Raw genomic sequence first — 24,275 nt, 5'->3', positions numbered from 1 at the left:
GCTTACCACCTAGGTGGACGACTCCCTGTCTGAAGATTCCGGTTTCGAATCCTCTCTTGGGCATGGGTTTTCGTTTGTGATTGTCCGTTCATTTTCACGCAGTCGTGGTTCATAATTACCGTCGCGATTAGCACAAAGTTATAGAAAAGCGACTAGTACGAGAATAGACTTGCCACAGCCTTGATTCGCCTCGTGAATGAGGCAGCTTTTCTCGTCCTCGGTCTCGAGGGAAATATATCCATTTTGGAGCCTGCACTAGCATATATCAAGAAATCTTTGCTAAGAACATATGAAACAATACGCATAACCTGTCCATAAATAACAACACAGACGTCCTCTTGGTATATCTGAACGAGTCGTCTAGCATAAAGCAGTGCTGATTCAGGCGAAATGTTCCACATACCTTACATTCAAACTCGCTGTCGCACGTGGCCGCAGGTGAGAACGTCTCCTAAGGGCAGTGATCAGTCACCGAGTGTTTGCCAAGGAAGTCCATCAGGCGACGGCCGGCAAACACGAAGACATGCTCTCCCGAAGCACCGAGATTGATTCTCACTCAGGCTCCTGTTTACGCAGTTGGTAACGCTGTTTCCGTGGCCATCCTTATTGGCTCTTGCACCCCAATCCTCAACAATCACCCTATGGTCTGTATAACTATAAATATTGGCTCGAGCCTTTTCACATCGCATATTTCTACCGTGACGGGGAAGTTAGGGTAAGAAGGATGGAAAGTCGGCCCTGGTCTTCTTATCAGAACTGTAAATGTACACACTTAACACCAATTCGATGTCAGGTTTTGTTCGCTGTCCTTTACCAACAGACGCATATCTTATTGTGGGACGCACTCTCTCCTAACTTTTCAGTAATGGGTCACAGAATGGAAACACTAGATAGCATGGTATGTTTTGTCGTTATAGAGGTGTGATACATTGCCCGACGTCGTCGATCTTCTCTCTCTACACAGGACAGGATTATTAATCATGGCAGTTTTGCATTTTGTTGAAGTCTGTGGATGAAACCAGTCAATGCAAGAACTAGCATACAAGCTGTAAAGGGGAAAACTACGGAGAATATATATATTTAAGAGTGGCTAGCTACTATTCTCGGAAAGGGGTTAAATATGGTATATCTTCTTTGGTTTTACATTTGATTGAATTAATTTTGAGTTCATTTTCATATTCACCTTCATAATATTCCGCGTTCAAAGAAACGTTACCACGTTAGGTCTCATTATAAATTCTTAGCATACAGGGTGAGCCAAAAGTCGCATTACTCCCTATGTATTTTGCGACGAGGGAAGGGTATGGATCTGAAGTAAATAGAGTATGATAAGAGACGAGACATGTTAGCTGAGGAGGTTACAGACAACAGTTTAGTCCAGAATGTCTGTGTGGACACCATCGTTTTCATAACAGAGAATTATGCGCCTCCAGGTACGGTGTGAAATTCTACGCATCATTGTGCGAGTAATCGTGGCAAATGCATGCCAAATGTGAGCCAAAAGTCCCATTACCCCCAGAAGTCCCGATGTTTCATCGTGTGATAATGCATCGTGGAGTTATATCAAACAGCAAGTTGCCGCGTTACCACAAAACTAACGAACTGAAAGAAGCCGTTCGACATGCATTTGCCACGATCTTTGTTATGAAAATGGTGTCCACACATACATTCTGGACTAAATTATTGTCTGTAACCAAACCAATATGTATAATTTATTTATCTTGAATACAAAGAACGTTGTCAGGCATCGTCAAGTATAACTGTAGTCATCCCCACGTGTAAGTCGCAATTTTCAGCTGCTATTCTGTTTGATTGTGAATTATCAACTCCCTATCAACCCTGCAAATTTTTCACAAAGGCTCAATTTAGATCATTTTGCTTTGAACTCTCTTTAAAGTAACTTCCACCCCCCAGTGGAAAATTCTGGATAATCATCCCCTGCTCAAATTGCGCATGTCAAACACGCTCGTTTCAAGACAATCAAAATTACACAAATAACTCATTTCATGCAACGAGTGTGGTTTGACCCTTGAGGCCTGAAGCATGGGGAGAATGGGTGCATGGCGTTCATGCCTTTTACTCTGACTCGGTTCGCGTTTTTCTAATACTCATTATTTGAAATGTGGTTTAATGGTTCCGTGTGCCGAAATGTGCATCGATTGTGGAAAAACTTTGACGGCGATGCTATGTATAAAATCAGCAGAGTGTAGAGTAAGTAATATTTTCGAACGTGAGGCTTCTGAACCTGTTCTCGTATTAACCTTTTGTCTTTCAAAATAACTAGGCAGTGGATTTCTATGCAGATGCATGGTTATATTGAAAAGGCATATTTCAAAATGTAATTATTTTTTCAATACGTTTTGCCAAAAGTGGTAGAAAATGAGAGCATATTTTCATTCATATATTGGTGGTTTTGGCAAGGTTTGTATCTTTATACAAAGAAGAGTTGTTGTTTTTTGTTTTAAAGCAACCCCTAGCAATCAACCGTATGGGTATCATCACACATCTTGCAGACTAGAAGGTATGTAGGATAAGACAGTGGCCTTCGCAGCAGGCATCCAAAGGTCAACCTCACTTCCACATAGTACACTCTGGTAAGGCCAACGAGGCTCTGGCGGCTGGACCTACTGCTAATACGTATAATCCCCCTGTAGGGCTGTTTGTCCCTCAGCTTTTAACCTGAGTAACGACATTTTAGTCCTTGGAGGCACATGTTGATTTGAGTTATGGTAAGGGGCTAGACCATGTATAATGTGACGAATGCAAATAGCTTAAATGCTGACGCACCCGAAACTTTTGCTTCAATCAATCATGTAGGGTAGGAATAACAGTAATCCGTAGCGCAACAGCCCTTTAGGGTCGAGGCTTATCCACCGACTGCCTCACCCCAGTTCCACGTGCCAATTACGGGGTAAAGTGTGGTCAGCACGACGAACCCCCCAATTGTTGTTGTATGTTTTCTATGACCGTGTTACGCTACTAATTGGAACTCCCAAATTTACTCACGATGTTGGATGGCCTCCGGTCCCATACACTGGCCGAAATCTCCGGAGAAAAGTTCCTACGCTTCCCCCAGGAGATTCGTACCAGTGCGCGCCCCAAGCCAGAGCAAAAAGCCCGACACACGGCCATGGCGCGGACCAGGATGGGAATAGGATTACATATTTTTCACGTGTATAAATCCTGTCTCGTAATAACGCGGTGGTTGCGACAAATTTCGTTTTATGTCCCACAGTTATTCCCTTCACAAAGCGAACACACTTTATTCCCTCGACGGAACTGGTTGTGAAGGAACACACAATGCTCTTCTGTATCGCGTTGCCGGCCTTGAAGCGTATGAAATGACCCGTTGTGCGTGTGTGTGTGTGATCGAAAGGGCTTTTGCTGCAGATGAAGCTGACTGCGGTTGATAAGAAGGTCTCTGGAGTAATTAGCCTGGCTGAGTGATGGGTGCCCGAGATTTTGGCTACGTTGATTGACACGCTTCCAGCTGCCTGACAGCGATCTGGTACTTATTTTTCTTTCGCCTCTTCGTCTCGCTTCCCTCCTCCTCCCGGTCGTGTGATGAAGCGATAAATGATGGCGGGGAAAAGAGAAACAACATCCCATCTTTCCTGTCTCCTTGCGCCGTCGGAACGGTAGCAGGTTGCAGGCAGTGTGAATGAACCAGATAGATCCAACCAAGAGATATTCGGATACTCTAGGGTGGGTTTTTTTGTGCTCTCTCCTCTTGAGCTCGCATTCCTTTTCATCTATGAACTGCCTCTGTATATACTTGAATTTTCCTCTCGAGTAACTTTCGGAGGCAGATTGATGTGGTGAAATTTAAAGTTCCCGGACTGGTTTTATGAACTTCTCAGTGTTTGAAGAAAGTCTTGAATCTTTCCTGGCGACGAATGATGAAACGGTTCTCTCGGGCTATCGACCAGGTGAGTTGTGGAAAAGATTCCAAGCTTTCGAGAGCTAATGTCACTCTCATCTTCAGGGTAGAAGTGCAGTTCTGAACGTCAACCCGGTGCATATAGGTTGGTGGGGGGGGGGGGGGTCGCGGTGAAGATGACGGACCAATCGGGTGGCGCGTCTGCTGGATGCACGCTTCTGGTTAACTAACGCTAACCAAGCTTGGTCCAGTTCGAGCCCCGTGTCGCGACTAAGATTATATTTTTCCTCATGAATGGCTATTGCTTCCTTGATAATGCGGTCACAGTAGTTTGAAGTTTTGGCTATGATTTCTGTGTTGCTGAAATCTGGTCTATGTCGGGACTAGAAGAACATTCAATCAACGAGGCTAAATACGTCGTTGCTTATAACTATTCATCCTCATCTTCCCGATTAGTAAAGGGGCTAAAAACGAAGTTAAGTAAACTAAATCCAATTTCATTAGAAAGCTTTGTAGCTGATTGTCTCCTTATTTTGGGTTTAGCATAGGCATACTTCTTTGACTTCGTTGGATCGTTTCGGGAAAACGTTGCTGAATTCATTTCTCCACATAGCGTCTAGTTTCCCCCACATAAGCAAGACGCACAGCACACCGTACCTGCCTTTAATTTTTCAATTACCTTTCCTCCGTCTCTTCCTTGGGAAGTTCCTTTTGTTTGATGCTTACATGCGGCGCCCATTAAGGATGTCTTGCGGTTTGGGACCCTTTTAAAGCACTCGACTTTGAGCAGTTGAAACTTTGCCGTGCTGTTTCTCTTGCGCTCTGCGTTCGGGGATGCCGAGCTGTGACGTGTGATGGCCCTCGAAGGCGCGTTCCAGATAAATGCGAGGATTTTTCACGCAGCCAACCCCTCGGCACCTCCCTCCCCACTAGCGCCAAGCTTTCTGTAATTGCATTACTATGTCAGGGCCCGGCTCAAATTAAATTTGATGAAAGTGTTTGCAACACAAATCTTCATGAGTCGTGCCGTGCCGCGGGAGGGGTTGGCGGGAGCGAAGGGGTGGGTTTTAAATGCACCTTAGGCACTTCTTCGCAGGGAAGTCTCCGGGAAACATACGTCTGCGAAGAAAGATGCTAAGCATCGTTCCCATGTGCTTCGCGTTCATTCCGACCTGTTGTTTCCCCGCGGAGGTCCATTTGTCATTGGTTCGCGTTCAGGGCAGGGCATGCTTGTTTGTTTTCATCGTTCTCCAACTATTTTTCTGAACGTATTTCGTGCTGATTAGGCGTTAAATAATCACATCGTTGTGTTTAACTTGATTGTGCAATTCTTCCTGCTTCTTACGTATTCGTTCGTTAGACCCAAAACAATTATGTTCATTGTTTAGTGTACACATACACACAATAGAATTAAGTAATAAATGTACACTCACCTCTTAGTACTCCGGCAGTTTGTTTCTTTATACAGCATATTTGCAGATGACACAATTCAATCTACAAGTTTATCAATATACGCTGTATAAAGCACACCTTATTACTAACTTCGGTGTTTACCTAGTGGCAGTACACACAGACAGACGAGCAAACCGGGCGTTGCATAAAACTGTTACTTACGGTGTCTTATGTCAGATCAATGGTTTGGATTTCGAGAAGAGTGTCTTCCAGCAGGACGGTGCAACTCCACACATCGGCAATGGCAATCTGGACTGCGTTGCTCAAGGAACTCTTTCCAACTACGGAAATGGCCCGAGGTCCGGACCTCACCGTGTGTGACGCTTTTCTGTACGATGTGGCAAACGAATAGTTACCACGTACCCTTTTTTAAGACTTGCGGGCAAACATTGAGTCTGTAACAACTGCTATAACTCCATATAAACGTCCTCTGCATGAAAAGGAACGAGTTATGTCGTGCCATTTCGTTGTGAAAAAATTGTAGATACTGTTAAATGTAAATTAATTTGATCTCTACTTAATAGCATTCATGCACCGTTTGACAAGTGGAATTTGTGCGAGTGTTAATTTGCAACAAGAACTATCCCTTTTTGAAAGTTTTGTATTTGAGCCACTTTATTTGTGATACTTGTGAACTTTGCTAGTACACATTTATGTTCTTATTTCGAAAGCTAAAGTTTGATAAAAGAGCGCCATCTATTTTTGACCGCTCACAATACAACACACGCGTCTTTAGTAAGATATTGTTAATTAACTGCTGTGGTGAACGTACTGTCAGACGTTGTGTGGTCGCTAACGCTGTCGGCTTGGAACTAAAGGCTCTCGGGTTCGACTCCCTTTTAAACTGCAGATCCAGTCCCGATTAGCCTATTTGAGTTCAAAACAAAACTTTTGAGATGGTGTCGATGTCTGCTCAGGTACCGCAGCCATTGAAATTTGTATTTTCGTACAGCGTGAATTCTCACTGCGCCAGTTAGCGTGTTCCTATCGAAGGGGAGTGGGATTTGGAAGATAATCTGAATGTTATTGGGACGGGACCCAAGAGAAGGGAAGCGGTTGGCGCCTGGAGATAACTCTAGTGATCCGAAGAGCAGACTGGCTCGCTGTCACGCCTGACAGGGGAACATCAGTGCTGGAGGTACGGATTTATTAAGGGGAGCTACCTGTCAGTTGAGCGTATTTCCTCCCTGACGTCATCGATGTAGAAATCCGAGCGAAATTCTAGCTCTTTTTTTCTTCTGTCCGCCCGCTCTTCTCGCTCGCTGGACCAAGTCGGATGTTGAATGTCAGTTGCAGCTTGTCCGTCGCTAGGTGGCAGCAGGAGCGGGTGTGTACGAAGTTTCCTCGTTTTGTATGTTCCTTTCCTTTTGCGCGTAACACACAAGGCACAGATATAAATATTTGCGTTCAGTATGTCGGCGAAACAAGATGTTTAAACGGGCATAATCCATAATATACGTCAAAATTAAGGTTTATTAGCAAGTTAAAAATGTTCGAAAGTGGCAAGAGATTTTATGGAGTGTTTTGTTGTGTGGATTGGAAATAGTAATGCGTAAGCTACATGGGTAAACCAGGTTCGAGTCCTGGCGTGAGTATCCCCACATCAATTTCATCTAAATTTTTCATACTCATCGTCGCTGTTACCTTAAAAAAAGAAAGAAAGCGACGTAAAATAAAAATGCAGAAATAGTGAGGAATAGCATGTTATGTTATTGACTCATTTTTGTAGAAATTATCTTGCAAAACTGTTCGTAGGATATTTTTACAGGATGCACAAACAAGACATCAAAGTGAAGAACTTTTGTGAGAAACGTTTTCCCTCCTGCGATAACAAAAACAAAATTTTCATCCTGTATGTATGCAACTTCACGGTACAGATTCACGTTTGCCGCTGACATTCAATTGCTCTCTTGGGTAATATACTAATTTGTTAGTGCGCTGCGGACGAACAGTGTATTGTGTAACAGAAAAACAAATACTGTAATTCCCCCTCTAGGGTATGCATCTTTGGACAAGAATTACGGATTCTATTGCTGCTGCAAACAATTCGAACAGGGAAAAAGGCATCTGTGTATGGTGTTATATGCATGGCTTGTTGGAAATGCATTACACAGTGATTCCAGAAGAAAAACTACATGCAGGGGCAACACTGAATCAGTGGTACCTGATTGCATACATGTAGGATTAAAACAAATTAGTTTTCGAGAACTTTAAAGTTTGTCAACGCCCTGAATTCCATGCGTGTGTTAGGACTGAGATGACACGACTTTGTGGGCATATGTTGCTGTTTTACCGAAAAGAGAGAAAAAAATCCCTTGCAGACAAAACTGTGGGGAAAAGCCACGGCGCACCGAAACCTTCCTTCACTACGTCACAGCGAATCCTTGTTTGTCGCAGGAACACACGCAAGCAAATAGGATCAGCACCGCGAACAGGGTGTCCTAATTGAAGTACATTATAGCGGACGGTCCGGAAAGGTTCTGTTTTTTTCAGCTTCGGGGATAAAATCACTGCGTGATAGGTACAAGGGGACGTAAAAAAGAAGACCGGTGTGCAAAATGGGAAACAAGTGGCAGAGCTTTTTCCTCTCCTCCAAGGGGACGTGTTTTCGGTTACTGTTTATCATTAGCCCGAGAGAAAGACTGTTGTAATTGTACCGTGGACAGTGGCTTTTTCGGCCTGAATTGAGTGGTACCGTGGCGCCCTCACAATTAGCAGGCGTGTTTAGCTTTACATCGCCTCCCTCTTTTTTTACAGGTTGTACAATGGCGGGGGCAGAAGTAAGTGCAGGCCAGTGTTTATGTCAATTTTTCTCACGTGGACCTTTCCCTGTTGGGAGTGACCTTTTAGCACTCCTGTCTCTACTGATTAAATGGTGGCACGGAGAGGAACGGGGTTTCTGCTAAAAGCTAGGTACTCCGCTGTTAACGTTCCATGGTTGTTCCCCCAACCTCCCTTTTAGACAAATGGGCTACTCGCTGCCTTAGTATGTGCAAGTACCATTGTTTATAACGACATTGCATTCAATTCATTGCTAACGCCGCCCAAGTCAGGTATGCCGGTTTTTTTTTTTATATACATGTGAAGGGTGTATATGCTTCTTGAGCGACTTGTCACGTTGCATTTTACTTACACTATAGATCATGCCTCAGAAACTGTAGGTTTTGTAAATGCTACATACAAAACCTTGGCGGACTGATGCGGCCCGTTGTTGCTGCAGGTTTCAGTGGCCAGTTGAAAGTTCACGTCAAAATGGTTGTGATTTTAAATCGACTAGTGTTACTTTAGCATTGTTGAAATTTGCAACAGAGAACGTGGTTTCCTGCAAACATTTACAACACCGTCGTGTCTTTGTTCATGTCAGAAGTCAGTTAAAATGTTCGACATCGATGCTCCCTTGCCTCTCCTTGACGTCCAAGGCTGCGAATGGAAAGTTTCTTCTGCCAAGCCGTGTTGCCGCCGATTTACCCGACAAACCACCGCCTGCGAAACGGTGGAAGTTTAGGCACGACGTACCTGTCGTGCGTGTTGCATACCCTCCTCGGCGCGAAAATGCTTTCGTTTCCACGCACTGGCGCGTCCACCACTCCGAAAGACACCGAACAAATCTCGCAGGCTCAGTTTCCTGAAGCCGGTCGAGAAAGCACAAGGCAGCATATGAGACTTGCTTTTGAACAACACGCATGCCTTAAATCATCGTCCGCTGCTGGGACGCGTGCTGTTATGCGGGACGACACCTCGGTCAGGAACTTTTACGGGGCAGTAAAACTGCCATAACCTTCGCCCCAGTGCTTAAAAAGATATTACGCACCCAACTGCTGAATGAAGCCAGTGCATCCGATGCACTACGTATGCGGGGGGAAAGGGGGGGAGAGGTCCCTTGTAGAAACTTGTTTCAGAATTCAGTTTTCCCCCTCCTTCGGTCATGCTGTCTCGTGAATATGTCGGAGGGAGGGAGAGGATGAAAAAGCAAGCTTTGGTCTGGCCACATGCGCTGTCTCTTAAAAAAGACAATTTAATGAGCGCAGCGTCAGGGGAGCACGGTTGAGGAAGGGGTGGGTAGTTACTATGATGGAAAAAGAGCAGAAAAATATTCAAGGCTTTAACCCCCTTTGTTTTCTGCTTCGCTTCATAACTCGGAGCAAAATTCTGGACGAGTCCGATCAAGCTGCTTTGGGAGAGCTCGATTGTGCAGACGTCCTGATGACGTAAAAAATATATATAAAATAAAGTAAAAAACCTTCTACAGAGATAGGGAGACCAGAAGGCGATAGGGACTGAAGGACTGGAATTTACAGGCAAAGTTTTTCATTCGCCCAATAGAGAACTGGAAAAATAACCAGAGAAATAATTAATTTTCAACTCGTACAAATCTGATGTGGAAACGGTAACAGTTTTCAGTTCGTAAACATCCTCGCGGGAATAAACATCGTGGATCAAAGGAGGTATCAGAATTAGGAATGAGGATATCCATAACGGTATACATGTTGTTCTCTATGCGATTTTTCATTTACACATTACATCTTGTTGGCATATAAAGAGTGATGACGATAAAATGAAGTGAAAAATTGGGAGGACACCCAGGGACAGAGGGTTCTAGAAGATTGAGAGAAAGTCACCGCAGGGAGCTGCTGAGTGTCGCCAATTGTCGCCGAGGGGTGGAGGAAATCGCTGGTGTCGGCGAAGAGTGCAGAGTAATCCTGTTGTCACCAAAGGGTCTAGAAGATTGTTGTTGTTGCCGAAGGGTCTAGAAGATCTCTGTTGTCGCCGAAGGGTCTAGAAGATCTCTGTTGTCGCCGAAGGGTCTAGAAGATCTCTGTTGTCGCCGAAGGGTCTAGAAGATCGCTGTTGTCGCCGAAGGGTCTAGAAGATCGCTGTTGTCGCCGAAGGGTCTAGAAGATCGCTGTTGTCGCCGAAGGGTCTAGAAGATCGCTGTTGTCTCCGAAGGGTCTAGAAGATCGCTGTTGTCTCCGAAGGGTCTAGAAGATCTATGTTGTCTCCGAAGGGTCTAGAAGATCTATGTTGTCTCCGAAGGGTCTAGAAGATCTCTGTTGTCTCCGAAGGGTCTAGAAGATCTCTGTTGTCGCCGAAGGGTGCAGAGCGTTGATGTTGTCGCCGAAGGGTGCAGAGCGTTGCTGTTGTCGCCGAAGGGTGCAGAGCATTGCTGTTGTCGCCGAAGGGTCTAGAGGATCGCGAGTACTCCGCCGAGAGAGAAGAATTGTGGAATTCCCTCTACATACACGAGAATGTCGAAACGATGTGTCGTCAGCCCGATATATACCACAGCGTAACGAGCACACATTTTCTCCTCTTCCAGGCAACAAAGAAACCAACGGGAAGAAAACTCAAGCGGGGAGGTTTAATAATGAAAGTCAAATTAGCAAAGTATGTAATAAGGGGGAGGGGGAGGGAAGGCTTCTAACAGAGCGGCAGGATTTCGCTAGGACAGGAGACGGCGGCAAACAAGGAAGAAAGGGGAGCTTTCTTACACTTCGATGCGCAAATCCAAGTTTGCCGCAAGATGAGGAGGGGGCTGGGGGGAGAAGGCCCGCCAGCTGATTCGCATCAGACTCCTTCCGCCTCCCCGAACACGCCGCCTGTTCCTCCCCCCGCGACGCTGCGAGAAGAAAGGGCGTAATATTTGCTAACAGGAACCTCCTCCTTCTGCGAGACGGTTTTTATTAAAGTTTCTCGCGGGACAGAGTTGCCAGTCGATTCCTGCGAGGTGCCTCGCGGGTCGAACGGACGGAAGGGCATGCAGAGAGAATCTTTCAAGATTTCCAAGAACTGTCTCTCCGAGTTCCAGGTTTCATCTTTGGAGGTTCTCTAGCTTCTGAAAAGTTGTAGCATCGCTCACACTGCCTTGCATGCATCTTGTGGCAGTGGCGTGCCCAGCGACTTGTGGAGGATGTTTATGAAGTTGTTTTCGGCATCTCTGAAAAACAAAAGTTCCTGTAACTGATGTCCAAGTTGGTGCATTTTCTTCTGGAAAAAATATGAGTAGAACATTATCTCAACGGAGACTATGCCAGCAAACAAGGAGTATTGCATTGCATTGTTAAAGATAACGTTGGAACAATCTTACAAGACCGTGGAAACACATTAACTGTTGTAAACAGTTACGATTTATATAATTACTATTGAGGATTAAAATAAATAAGGCATTAGGAACATGTATTTGTTCATTCATTCATACATTTTGGACCTAAGAACTTTATTAGCCATTTATGTCCATACTTGACTCTATTCCTCATTTTAAAAATGCAAAAAAAATGTATATAAAGATGAATATAAATGGCTCAGGTTCTTTCTTAGATTCAAGATCATGAATGAATCAACGTTCCTATTCGGAAACTGTGGAACAAGGACACGTATAGCGGCAGAGAAGGGGAGGCAGAGCGAAGCAGTACACACTGTTGCGAAGGCTGGTAACTGCAGTCACTTTCCCCCTCCATGCAATCCCGTTCCCTCTCAGGTGTTCATTGGCGGAGCCGCCTCGTGTTTTCTTTCGCTTGCTCCAGATATAGCCTAAACAGAATATAGTATCATATTTGTTATTAATACATTGTATATATTTCCGTTAACAATACACCCGGTGTACAAATTAATGCGCAAACTCTTGGTGTCTAGGTATTAACTAAATCTCTCTTGCACCGTTTAAAGGGTGATAAGAATGGAATTTTCTTTACTTACATTTCATGCTCAGTTTGTAGTAGCTTCTCGTCCTTCTCTCGTTTTAAGCGAGATCGAGTTTGTACTTGTACTTGGCCCTTGACATCATGAAGCTAAATACGTACAGTGATGTGCCGTATACTATAAGTTTACGTCTACATGCGTTGTCTACACATAATCTACGCGTAGATTACATTGGGTTGTAGTTTACATAGACTACGTAGACAATCTAAAGTGCATTAAAATTAATTTTCAAGGCTTTCATGAAAGGAAAGTAACATTTTCAACTATATTGGTTCCTAATGAACTGACAAGAATCCTATTTACAACAAAATTTCTCTTCTCTTCTATCATCAACTACGAAAGAAGATAAATTGTATGCAAAAAAAAGCAACAGATGGCAGTCGTGAGGCAAAAGTAGTTTTCTTCTCATAAAACACTGGAATATTTCCTATCTTATGTTTTTTCCTAGGTGAGAAATTGTTCGAATTTGCAAGGAAGACTATGAAAGGTTCTTCTCACACGTTACCAACTGATACGTAATATAATTTTGTTTTACTTCCACAGCGCCCTTTGCTAAGTTATCACCTTTCGCCATGTTGTTTACATAGATTACGTCATCTACGTGTATAAAATAGTCTACGTGTAGATTATCGTTGTTTACACGTAGACGCACATCACTGAATACGTGTGTCTCAAATTTCAGGGTTGTTATCCGATCCTGAGGACAATAATTACAGTACTCTTGGCAACACTGTCAAAGAGTTTCTTCATCCATGAAAGTCGGGAGAAACTATTCTATCCACCCTTCCCTCTGTTTTAACTCCACCTTATTTCTTTTTTCTTTTAACTCTTGAGACGAAGAGAGAGAGAGAGAGAACTCCCTAGTTCCATCTTGTCTTCCCTTTTCGTTCCATATTCATTATAGGTTGCATGTTTCTGTCGCGGAAAATTGCATCACTGTGCGACTCTTTTAAAAGACGGAAACAACAGCATTCATTAAGTTTTGAAGACGGGGCTAAGGAGAAGTGACACGCCGTGTAAACGCTGGAGATATGAACTTTGTCAGTTTCACTTCGCGGGGCCCAGGAATTAATAACAACACGGAGGATCTTTCCCCGCGCCCCGCAACCCCCCCAAACTTTCATCAAAATACATGGAAATTTTTATATAATAATTAGATTCCGGGAAACGGGCGAGAGGAGGCTGCCGGAACTTTACTCAGTCGCTGCGGAACAATGGAAGAACGTTTCTGCTCTGTCCCCCATCTCTCATGCCCAGTCTCCTAAAGGAGGCGGCGAATCATGGTTTTTCATTAAGTTGGATTGGTACTTCGTACGTACCGAGCAGATGAACGGACAAGAACAGATCGACTCGCGTGTCGATTTCCAGGAATCGCATTTCATCTTTCTAGCAGTTTCGTGAGGTTTCGTGGCAAACAGTGAAGTTACCATTTCAAAATACGAGAACTACAATTACTTTAGGATAAAATGGAGGCAACTTTACCGTAAAAAGCAAAAGATACTCAGTATTGCAGTTATTTTACATGGTAACATGAAATCAAGTCTCTGTGGGCCGCTCTTCTACAACCTAATATACTATTCCATTTAATAATCGGATTCTGTACAGTTGTTCCTCTCTCCCCCCCCCCCCTCCCCGGGGATGGGAATAAGGACCGTATGATACAGTGCCACCGACGTTTCTAAATTTGTTTTAGTGCAAATCTGCACCTTTATAAACCTTAAATTCAAGAATTCCATTTTACACAATATTAAGTTTTATGATGATGTTTTGTAAATCAAATATGTTTGCACATGTAAAAAATCATGGATTTTTTTATGAGAACCTAGCATTCTAGGTCAATTTCTAAAGAGACATAAATACATTTTGTAAAAAACATGTATAAAATCTATAAACTAGCATATTTCAACGTGTTACTTCAAATTGTACTTAACTTTAAATACATGAATGCGTGCTTTACATTTTAAAAATATAAAACTTCCTAAAGTTATTTATCGAAAGATAAAAATACCGGTATGTCCTAAATTTGAAGTGAACATATTGACAATAACGAGAAAAGTTGTATTGTTAATTGAAGACTAAAATTGGTAAACGCTGTAAGTGCCACAAGAATTCAAACACCGTTTTCCACGTTAAACTATGAAATGTGCCATGCTTGATAATGTGGTAAACGTGGCTGGTAGCCCTCTAAGTAGTTCAAAGGGCGTGTAAAAAGGCACTAGTGTGAACGTTCGTACGGGTTGATGTGCTGAACGATGCGATTTCCAAACACTTTCGCTTTTGGCATTTACAACGTTTACCACTTTTAGTCCTCAATTTGTCACCGGTGGCATTGCGTAAGTTTAGCAAACCTACAACTTCGAATGCTAGATATTTCTATAAGTTTTCGAGGAGGAATGTAGTAATTTGTTTGCCAGTTATACACTTGCCTATCCTTTGCATCATTTGTTAATCTTCACCTTCATCTAGAAACCTAAACAAGTGAGTTAAAGTACCCACAGTTATAAAACTTTGCTTATATTAACCACAGTTCGTGCAAACACCGTGTACCAGTTTTTTCACGTCTCAACGTCTACGAAACTTTTGAAAGAAATATTGTGACTTTTTACATATATTTACCAAATTTTCACCATATTCAACCCGGTTTCTTTTACACAATGCATGTTTAAGTATTGAAATAAAAAGCAGGGGTAGCATCTTTTAAAAACATAACGAACAGTTCAAGTTATATCATTCCATTCCACTCAGTGACTCTGGCATAAGCAAGTGCCGTGCAAAAACTTCGCTTCTTAATACTTTAGATAAACTGTGGGCAATTTTCTCCTTCAAAACTTACCGACTAGGAATTTCAAGTTTTCACACGTAATTCGCATTACCATATTTCATGAAGAAATTAGAATTTCTTCTAAATAACACGTTCATTACCACTTCATAAACTTCGTGGTGTACAACTTGGTCCCAAAATGAAACTTCTGTATCAGATAGTTTTGTAATATCGTAAGAATATGAAGTGTTTACATTTTACGCATGTCTTGCATAAACGTGCGTGAGGAAGAGCGTGAAGTTGATATATTAATACGTTCTTTCCTGCCCAAACACTACATATCTACCTTGAAATGCCGTCGTAAAATTGCCAGACTGTGCGTTAGTTTTCAATCCCTCCGCAGCTGTTTAATGGCAGCACCTGTTCTGTATTCGTAGTCATTTTTTTATTATTATTCTTTGCTCGCCTTGGAAAGAGGATAACATCAGCTTTTGCCATATTCCTCCACCGAGCTAGCAACAGAACCGGCGAAGCGTGGCTTCGTTCCCGTCGCAGCGAGTCGTCCCTCTCTCTGTGTGAGTGTTCGCGTGCGTGTGTGTGTGTGGATCGATCCTTTCCCGGTTTTATTAGGAAATTCCAGGCTGGCGGAATGTGCGTTTTACTGTCGGCACGGCACACTGGCTTATTCGTCCAATGTGAGGGGGAATTGATTCCTAATGGCGCTGCGATGCTCTTATTGGCCGTAATCTTTATGTAGGTATTGTTGGAACAGACTCCTGCCGGGTACGGAGCTTTTGACTGCTCTGGAAGCGCGGAGCTAGAGGGGAAAAAAGAAGAGAGGGAAGAAAGAGCACTACAGTGCCATCTATATGTCAAGTTTTCTGTGCCGCGATAAAAGATACATTTTCCCACGTTTCTGCTTAATATACTCGGTGCTCGAATGTCGACCTTCCACCGTCGCGAGTTTTATGCTTATTTCAGTGGCCTTCTCTTGCCCTTAAGTCTTTTCGCGGAAGATAAAAACTGAATTTTATGAAACTTTTATTCGTGGAATATGAAGGAGAATAGGAAGCGGCCATATTATGAAGTGGTTGATGGGGGAAATAGCAGCGGCGCTGCCAAGTAGGATAGCGTGGGGATTTTAACCCCCTTTCGAGTAGCTTTAGGAGCAAGTTATTGAAGCGAAGTAAAAGAATGAGGTGAAATAGTTTTCACTGTCTCGGGATTTCTATATTTTGACTAGCGCAATGAAATAACAATTCTTTGACAAGAAATCTATAACCAGTGCTTTCAAAACACCCAAATAGTTCTACTTCTCGTTTCGTGTTTATATATTTCTCGGAGCCGCTTGTCAGATAAACGTCGCCTAAAGTGGTATAAATTATGTGCCTATCCATACAAGTTTCGTTGTGTATTTTCAACGTAGCTTCAACAATTATTTTGTCTTCCTTTTACCCATATACGTTAGCACCTATGTCTATAATTTGCTAAGTCGTTGAAACCGGAACCGTGCTGTTGTAATTAGATGTAGCCTACTTCGGTGACCACCCAAAGTCACGCAATGCAACAAATGGCTTAACAGTGGTATTTATTTTATAGTAAACCACAAAGTAAAATGCCCACTGTTAAAGTTGAATTAAATTTTTGGAAGAGATTGGATGTTCTGGTGACGGATCTTATAAATATATTTATCTTATTTTCCTGATCATAAAAACAAAAGTAGAAAACATGTGTGTGTTGGTATGTTAATGTACCTAGTTTTCAACAAATTATTTCTATTGTATTATTGTTACAGTGTTTTAAACCCACAGGTCTGTTCAGCGGCAGTTTAGAATGTTCAGAAATGAAATTAGTAGCGCCATGCTGGGCGCCATTTTTGATGATTTAAAATATGTGCCATCTCATTGTGAGAGAGTAATTAAATGACGGACTTGCATGCAAGTGTTTTTTTCTAAATATAAATATGTGAATGTTGTAACTTCTTTCCAGCATTTTGCATGAGTTCAATTGCGGCATATGTAGCGCGGTCTATCTTAGTTGGATTTCTTAACCTAGGCCCAGAAAAAAAAACAATGGAATTCCATATTTTAGTTAGTTATTTTTGCATTTTTTTTTAGCATCATCCCCTCTGTCATTGATATTTTACAAATAGAAATCTCACTGAATTTTTATTAGATGTCACGCAAGTCAAGAAATTGTTGTTAAAAATGCGTGTGATTTTCTGAAAACGGTATATGTTCAATATTAACTGCATTATTTCTGTTTCAAACTTAAGTAAAGCTTATTAGGTCTACTTGCAGGAATTATTATGTTTCAAAATCTGAGATAAAAACTCACATTTTAAATTGATTCAAAACTGGTAAGAATTTATTTCGAATGCAAACCAAGGAAGTGGAGATATTTTTCAGTTTGAACGTAGCCTGTGGCGGCGATTAGGAGGGGTGAGGGGGGCAATTGCCCCCACATTTTGCCACTTTTCCTCCGTACTATGCTAAACCTTATGTACCAAGGGAACGTACCCCCCCCCCCCTAGTTTTGGAACCCAATGGCCGCCACTGAACGTAGCAGATTTTCTTTGCTATCTATTACGTCTTGGTAAGATTTTACACTATCTGAAGTAAAAAGACTCGCCGTAATTGTTCATTGTAATGATCTGTCCAGGTTATCGTCCAACTAAGATTTGCCGACTTATAGACGTCGCTGTGTGTGTATGTCTAGCTCTAGAGCCTTCCTCTATCCTTCTAGGAGAAAGCGGCGTAATTTCAGCAAGCAGGCTTCGGAAATCCTCAACGAGTACTTCTATTCGCATCTAAGTAACCCATACCCTTCGGAAGAGGCGAAAGAGGAGTTGGCGAGAAAGTGCGGCATCACTGTTTCCCAGGTAATCACAGAGTCGGGCAGAATAATGGCTTGGTCTCTCTATTTCTCTTCTCTAGATTTGGTTCCCAGCACCACCAAGTTCGACGTACACTTAGTTTCCTAATTGGCACGATTTGGTCACCAGACTTACAGGCATGTATGGACTTAACGGCTTACTATTTTTAGTTTACCCTTTTGGGGTGGGTGCACATGCGAAAATAAGTTAAATGCATAACTAAGTCTACTTATCTTTATGTACAGCCGTTTGTTTTAGCCTGAAATTTTACTCTTCTTTAAGTACTGGGCATGTTCAGTGTCAACATTTCTTTCACTTTTAATATACGTTCCTGAAAAGAACATGTCTGGTATTCGAAATAATTCACACTTACAAACATTATGAAGTGTGATTGTTTAGTCACAAATTCTTGAATAGATAAAAGTTTGACTCTTTTTGAATTAATGAGGTTAACTGACCATGATTATTATTCTTGAGCCTTCGGAATTCTTCTTTTCACTAGCTATGAAATTAATCCAAATAGCTTTCAGATGCTGTCGAATTTTCTTCTGTTTGATTATGAATTCAGTGTCAATTATAATTTCAGTGCAGAATTGAATGTTTCGTTATTTCTTATGTGTAGATTAACTTTCATGTGATCTGTAGGCATTCAGCACTTACTTAAATTTCAAATTGTCGATTATACTAGTGAACATAGTTTTTTCCTGAAGTTGTAAAATGTCAGAATCCTAACAATTCTACATAGGCTGGGCTCAAGTTAACGATTGATATATTCAGTTCAATAACTCACTTATCAGGGTTTAGCTTGGAATGTAACCATTTCGGTTATGCTGTCTGGTTGTCAGATTTGTTTCTTCCTCTCCACGACATTCAGCAAATAACAGTGGCATGGACTTCACCTACCAAGTAATTGGATATGCCAGCAAAACCCCTGTATTATCTTGTTGCCTGCGTTGTATGTTTATTACAGTTTTCTCCCCATGCTATCTCCACTGATTTCTGAACCGAGAAGCAAAGATATGTTCGTTCTTTTTTGGAATACGTGCGTGTCAGCCCTCGTGATCACACCGTGCCAGTTGTTGTGCTCCGTAGGTTCATCGTGGGTGGCATGGCTGCTAATACTTTTTAATCATCACACAACAAAACAAGAGCCTCGTTCGTGAAATGGCAGTTTTAAGAACGCCACCTTCTTGTCTTCTTTTGCAGACGGAAACGGCGTAACTTTACGAAACAGGCCACGGAGATTCTAAACGAGCACTTCTACGCAAACTTGAGTAATCCCTACCCTAGCGAAGAAGCTAAAGAAGAATTGGCCAGAAAATGTGGAATCACGGTGTCACAGGTAAAGAGCACGCTGCAATACACAGACAGAAGTACAACCTGTTCAAATTGACGTTGTGGGTATTTCCAACTTCGTTTTTCTTCTCTCTTTCTTCTACTGTTCGCATCAAAGTTTGTTGAAGTGAAGATATTCACTGCGTGCAACGTATTGTGCAGTTCGTAGTAGTTCCATTTCGTGCCAATAGATGTCACGGGCTTCCCGTATTATCTATTGTCGTTGTTTGTTATTAACTGCATGACGTTCTGCTTGCCATGAACAGGGATAATGTATTCTGTTGCGGAACTATAAAATGACTTAACCACGGAGATATGTCTTATGAAAGGTGCGTGTCTTTTTCTGTTCATATGGGAAATACGTGTCAATTGTAATTGGCAATGTTTTTATTTTCTCTATCTTTTGAGTTTATGTAATACTGTACTGTCATAGTATCTTCTGTTCAAATGGTCGTGAGTTGTTCTTTTTCATCTTCAATTTAATTTTCTATTTTCTTCACAACTCTTCGTTAGTTGGAAGACAATGTCATCGGATGCAAAACAATTATTGTGTTGAGAGTAATATATTATGCACAATGTCTTTTGTGCTTATTTATTTTACCCGGCCAGAAAATGAACTACTACTTTTGCCGTCTGATGGGGTTAACGGCAAATGTATTTCGCTTTGTAACTACAGAAATGTGTTTTCTGGTAATTGGAGAAGTAGGGGAGAAATATATATGTATAAAAAATTACAACTGGTGAATCAAATTGTGCCAATTGTTCGAAACCATATGTACAGTGGGATCTATGAGTATTACCGTACAAATTGTCCATGACTATTTTCATTAATTCTTTTTCTTACATCCTATGTTTTTAAGCTATGGATTTTTATATATGCTGGTGCAGAAGTTGTAAACAGCTTGCTTTGAGTTTTCTTTTAATTCTTGAACCTCTTATTGGGTGAAATAAAGAGCACGAATATGGTGGACACTTTGCACGGTAATACTCATGGATCCCACTGTACATGTTGCGTTTACTTTATTAAGCATATCGTTCTGGCGGACTGGATTTAACTGTGAGTATAATATATTTAGTTTGTGTGTGTGTGTGTGTGTGTGTGTGATAGAGAGAGAATAACAGATTATTTTAATATGAAGTTGTTGTTTTTTAATTCTGAGGTCTCGATCATTAAATTTGTTTTGGGTTGGTGGTATTTTAGATATTAACGAGTTCGTGAATAATATTCATCATCTAATAACACAATCAGAAATTTACCGTGCAGTACTGCGGAGATATTCCCCAGGTCAACCCAGTGGCGCCATTAAGTAAAATTGGAAAATAAATTAATGGAATGATACTAGGGTAAAAATCACTAGACGTTTAAGAAACTACTGCCTCATGCTTGTGAAAAAATGTTATTTCTAATCATGTATCAGAAAGTCACAACACTTAAAGTGTTTGACATCTAGGTGTGTATAACCGTGTTGTTTTGAAATTCTGGCCAAATAGCAATTAGGTAAGGTGGAACCAGTGAACTTCATTACGAACTTGTACGGGCTTCATTAATCACGTAGAGTGGGATCCATGAGTATTACCGTGCAAATTGTCCATCACCATGTTTCGTGCACTTTATTTGACCCAATAAGAGCTTCAGTAATTAAAGGAAAAATCAAAACCAGCTGTTGACAACTTCCTCACCAGCATACATAAAAATTCATCGCTTAAAAACACACGGGATGTAAGGGAAAAATTAATGAAAATAGTCATCGACCCCCTCTGTTCATAATCTGCTTCAAGAAGTGCACAAAGTAACGTTCAGTGTGTTCTACGTACAGATTGTTGACCAAGATAGTAAGCATCTAAGCATGATAGTCAATGGCCAATAAGCACATGATCGTTTTGTTGCGAATCGTATTTCACTTGTCTTTTATCTCGTTAGTGGCATTTCTTTTCACGAATTTCTCATGATTCCACCACGTCTAGTTCCACCATATCAGGCCTTCGTAATTGTTGTTCTTATATTATGTTCACTCTGAATGTAATATGAATAAAATACATTACGAGGACTGTTAGACGTACAATGTCGCCTTCCGAGTCGTAGTTAATTCTGCTCATTTCTTCCTAACAATGCCCTTCACTGTTTGTGCCAGTGAGCGAATTAAATCGTGTGTTGCTAAACTAACGTTAATCTCTAGACAGTATCCTTGAATGTCACTTGAGAAATCATAGGAATTACAGTCTTAATGAAAGATGTGGAAGTAGATCCCAGTGTGCTTTTGCACTCTCAAGACATGTAAACTCTTCTCTATGTCTGGAAAACTGAACCCATCGACGAAATGGACAGATTTTTTATCTGTATTCTAAAGCTACGTTTGTTACCGTGCACATTCCAGAATGCATCTTGTTTGGTTTCATTTCCACGAGCACTTACATCAGTGCTGCACTTTTCAATTACATCTCGTGTATGTGTTTTATGTACACATTTTAAACTTAGTAAAATTGAAGTTCAAGTAGTTATAAGTATTCTTCATTTCAGGCAAAACAATTTTACAGGCGTTTTACATTTAATCTTGCTGTGAAGTCAAATAATTCACTATTGTATTTACCTGAAATACATTAGTCGATTTCTTGTTCCGACAGTATACTTTGCTCCGAGGAAAAAAAAATCGTGGTGAAATACATGTATAGAACGTCTTGGAACAGTTTCCTTTTTCTGTTTGGTGAACAAAATACTTTCTTGATTCGAATTTATATTTCGACTAGCTAACAAACGATCCATTATGCTACGGCCAAGATAACTAATTCAGGGAAATTAACAAGTTTGGTACAATCTTGGGAGAATATGATAGGTTAGGGACAAGAGCATTCGCGAATCATGACTGTCTTTGGAACTAGAGCTAATGATAGTTCAAATGTAAACGTTGAAAGGAAATTAAATATGTAATGTGTATGGTACTTGTGCAGTGCATCTATTATCCAGGCCACTTTTCATTCTGTTCTCCTCTTCCTTTCCAGGTGTCAAACTGGTTTGGAAACAAGAGAATAAGGTACAAGAAGAATATAGGGAAAGCCCAAGAAGAAGCTAACTTGTACGCAGCAAAGAAAGCAGCAGGTAGGAACGGTACACAAGGTATGACCAATTTACTACAAAAGTCTCGGGGTAATGTCATGTGATTCTCTTTTCAGAAGACAGGCACGTCCCTTGTTTCAGGTTCATGGTCTTTGCTAATAATTTGAGATATCTTATCCAACAGTTCGTGTCTTTTTTCAAATTTGCAATGTGCCACTGTGCTTGCCAGTTTATTTGTAAAACAAGAAATGTCAGTTATTTCTCAAACATTGATTGGATATACTTTCTAATGTTTCCTGATCTTCACTATGTCTTCTAATATTTCGTCGCTCTGTTTGACCTTTTGAACTGAGCCTGAAACGTGTTTAAACAATCTATCCAACAATATGCTTGTTACACATCAACCACTCTTCTAACGAGAATTTTATAGTTTGTAGTTTGTTCTAAGTATAGTTGCGAATGAGCCTGAATGTTGTTAAGTCTGATGGTGACCAATACCAGAGGATCTGGGGTCGAATCCACATAAGTTGTAAACGTTTCACTCAACTGTTTAATTCACACGTTTCGCTCTTCTTGTAGTTCTTTCCCAACAAAGTTAGAAGAGAGAAGTTCATTAAATGAAACGTCGATGTATTCTCGCCTTTCTGTCATATTTTCTTTACAAAATTGTTTCGTTTACCCCCTTCATTTCTTTTATCGCGTCTCTTCCTGTGTAATTTTTCTCCTTGTCCGTCTCTATTGTAGAAGAAAACGTGCCTGTCTATGCTAAAGTGTTTATATTTTTATTGTTTTCTGCAAAGGTGAGTTGTAATTTAGAGTAATTATTATGTAGTGCAACTTGACTCTGGAAGAGTGGTAACTTTGGTTCCTGGAAACGACAATGTCTTCACCAAACTGGTAAAGCATGGAGTTGCAAATTTTCAATGTCATAAAAGGTGTGTGAATTTTATGTTCGGGTTTTAAGTGTCAAGTGCAATGCTCATGTGGAATTCCGATATCTTTTACACCTCCTCCTCAAAATTACAGAATGTCATTTGTACAAAACATAGATATATTTGCAGATTGTCATGTTTAGAATACATAAAAATCCGTTTCAATAGTTACATGTGAATTTTCAGAAGTATAATCAGTAATAATTAATTTAACTATAGCTTTTGGCAGAAAAATGTGAACTGTGTTGAAATGTTGAGAACTAAAGAAGTTGAGTCACTACAATTGCAGTTTCTATTAATATTAATAGTTACCGAATCCCCAATATTATTATATAACTTGTTTCAAACATTTAAACAATGAATCCTAGAACCAATTTAGACAAAATATAGACAGTTTTGTCATAAAATATGTTGGAAAAATGTAACGACATAAGATTTTTGTTCACTTTCGTTACAGCTTAGAATCTTAAATTTTGTAAACCTAAATTGCTAGGTGGACTTGCACATGAGTTTTGAACAAATAAGAGATTATATCCTCAAACTGAATTATTTTTAATATCCCGGAACATTTAATACATTTTGACACAGTATAAGGATTATGATTCTCATGATGCACGTACTTTGATGTGATAATCAATTCGCTTGTGTGACTATTTATATTTTCTTTTATTGCATATTTCTAACAGAAAAGAATCCCTATTTAGTACTGTAAGCGCCATCGGTTTTTACTATCAAAATAAGAGGTTTCTTAAAATGCTGATTAATTTTAGTTTTCATTTTTAACAAGTTTCCTTTCTTTTGTTGTCCATTTTGAATCCTTTCTCGCTTCTATTTTCTTTTTCTTGTTTTATTTAGCATTTTGGCTACCTAATGTTTCCTCAATTTGCTGTCTTCGCAAATGTAAGCAATGCACAACTCACTGAAGTTCTTATCGAATAGTTGCCCAAACAGCTTTCGAATTGAATTTGCACCAGCTCATGCCCTAAGCATTTATTTCTGCAATTATTAAGTATTGGTATCGAAATCAACTTTCAGACACGTGGCAGTTGGTATTTATTTTAGCAAAACCCGATCCTAATTTGTGCTGACGTGATCCAAACAATAAAACTGAGACACACAAATCTCGAAATACTCTGCTTCCTTGCACCTTGTTATCAGTGGCGGTTCGTGATAAGACATTAGTGGTTTTGCAAACAATAATAATATAAATTATAAGCTTGGTGGGAGTAATTGGCGGGGATGAAGAGGATTCTCTCTCTGGATACTGCTTCCCCTGTCTGATTTTGTATTTT

General features: G+C 40.8%; 1 protein-coding gene across 6 annotated transcripts in view; it reads left to right on the top strand.

The window, feature by feature from the left end:
* The window catches only part of exd (PBX homeobox extradenticle), a 532,389-nt gene that overhangs the window by 448,638 nt on the left and 59,476 nt on the right, over nt 1-24,275 (top strand). For 4 of the 6 annotated variants that reach the window (XM_083135676.1, XM_083135680.1, XM_083135679.1 and 1 more), the window contains exons 5-6: nt 17,535-17,670; nt 21,997-22,111. In XM_083135676.1, the coding sequence (XP_082991802.1) occupies nt 17,535-17,670; nt 21,997-22,111 (251 nt within the window). The remainder of the gene's footprint in view (nt 1-17,534; nt 17,671-21,996; nt 22,112-24,275) is intronic. The other 2 variants (XM_083135677.1, XM_083135678.1) reach the window with 2 other exon arrangements.

This window comes from Lepisma saccharinum, chromosome 14, assembly GCF_977018435.1.
Source record: "Lepisma saccharinum chromosome 14, izLepSacc3.1, whole genome shotgun sequence".
Lineage (NCBI taxonomy): Eukaryota > Metazoa > Arthropoda > Insecta > Zygentoma > Lepismatidae > Lepisma > Lepisma saccharinum.
Note: the sequence above shows the minus strand (reverse complement) of the source record. Positions and strands in the feature narration are given on the sequence as shown.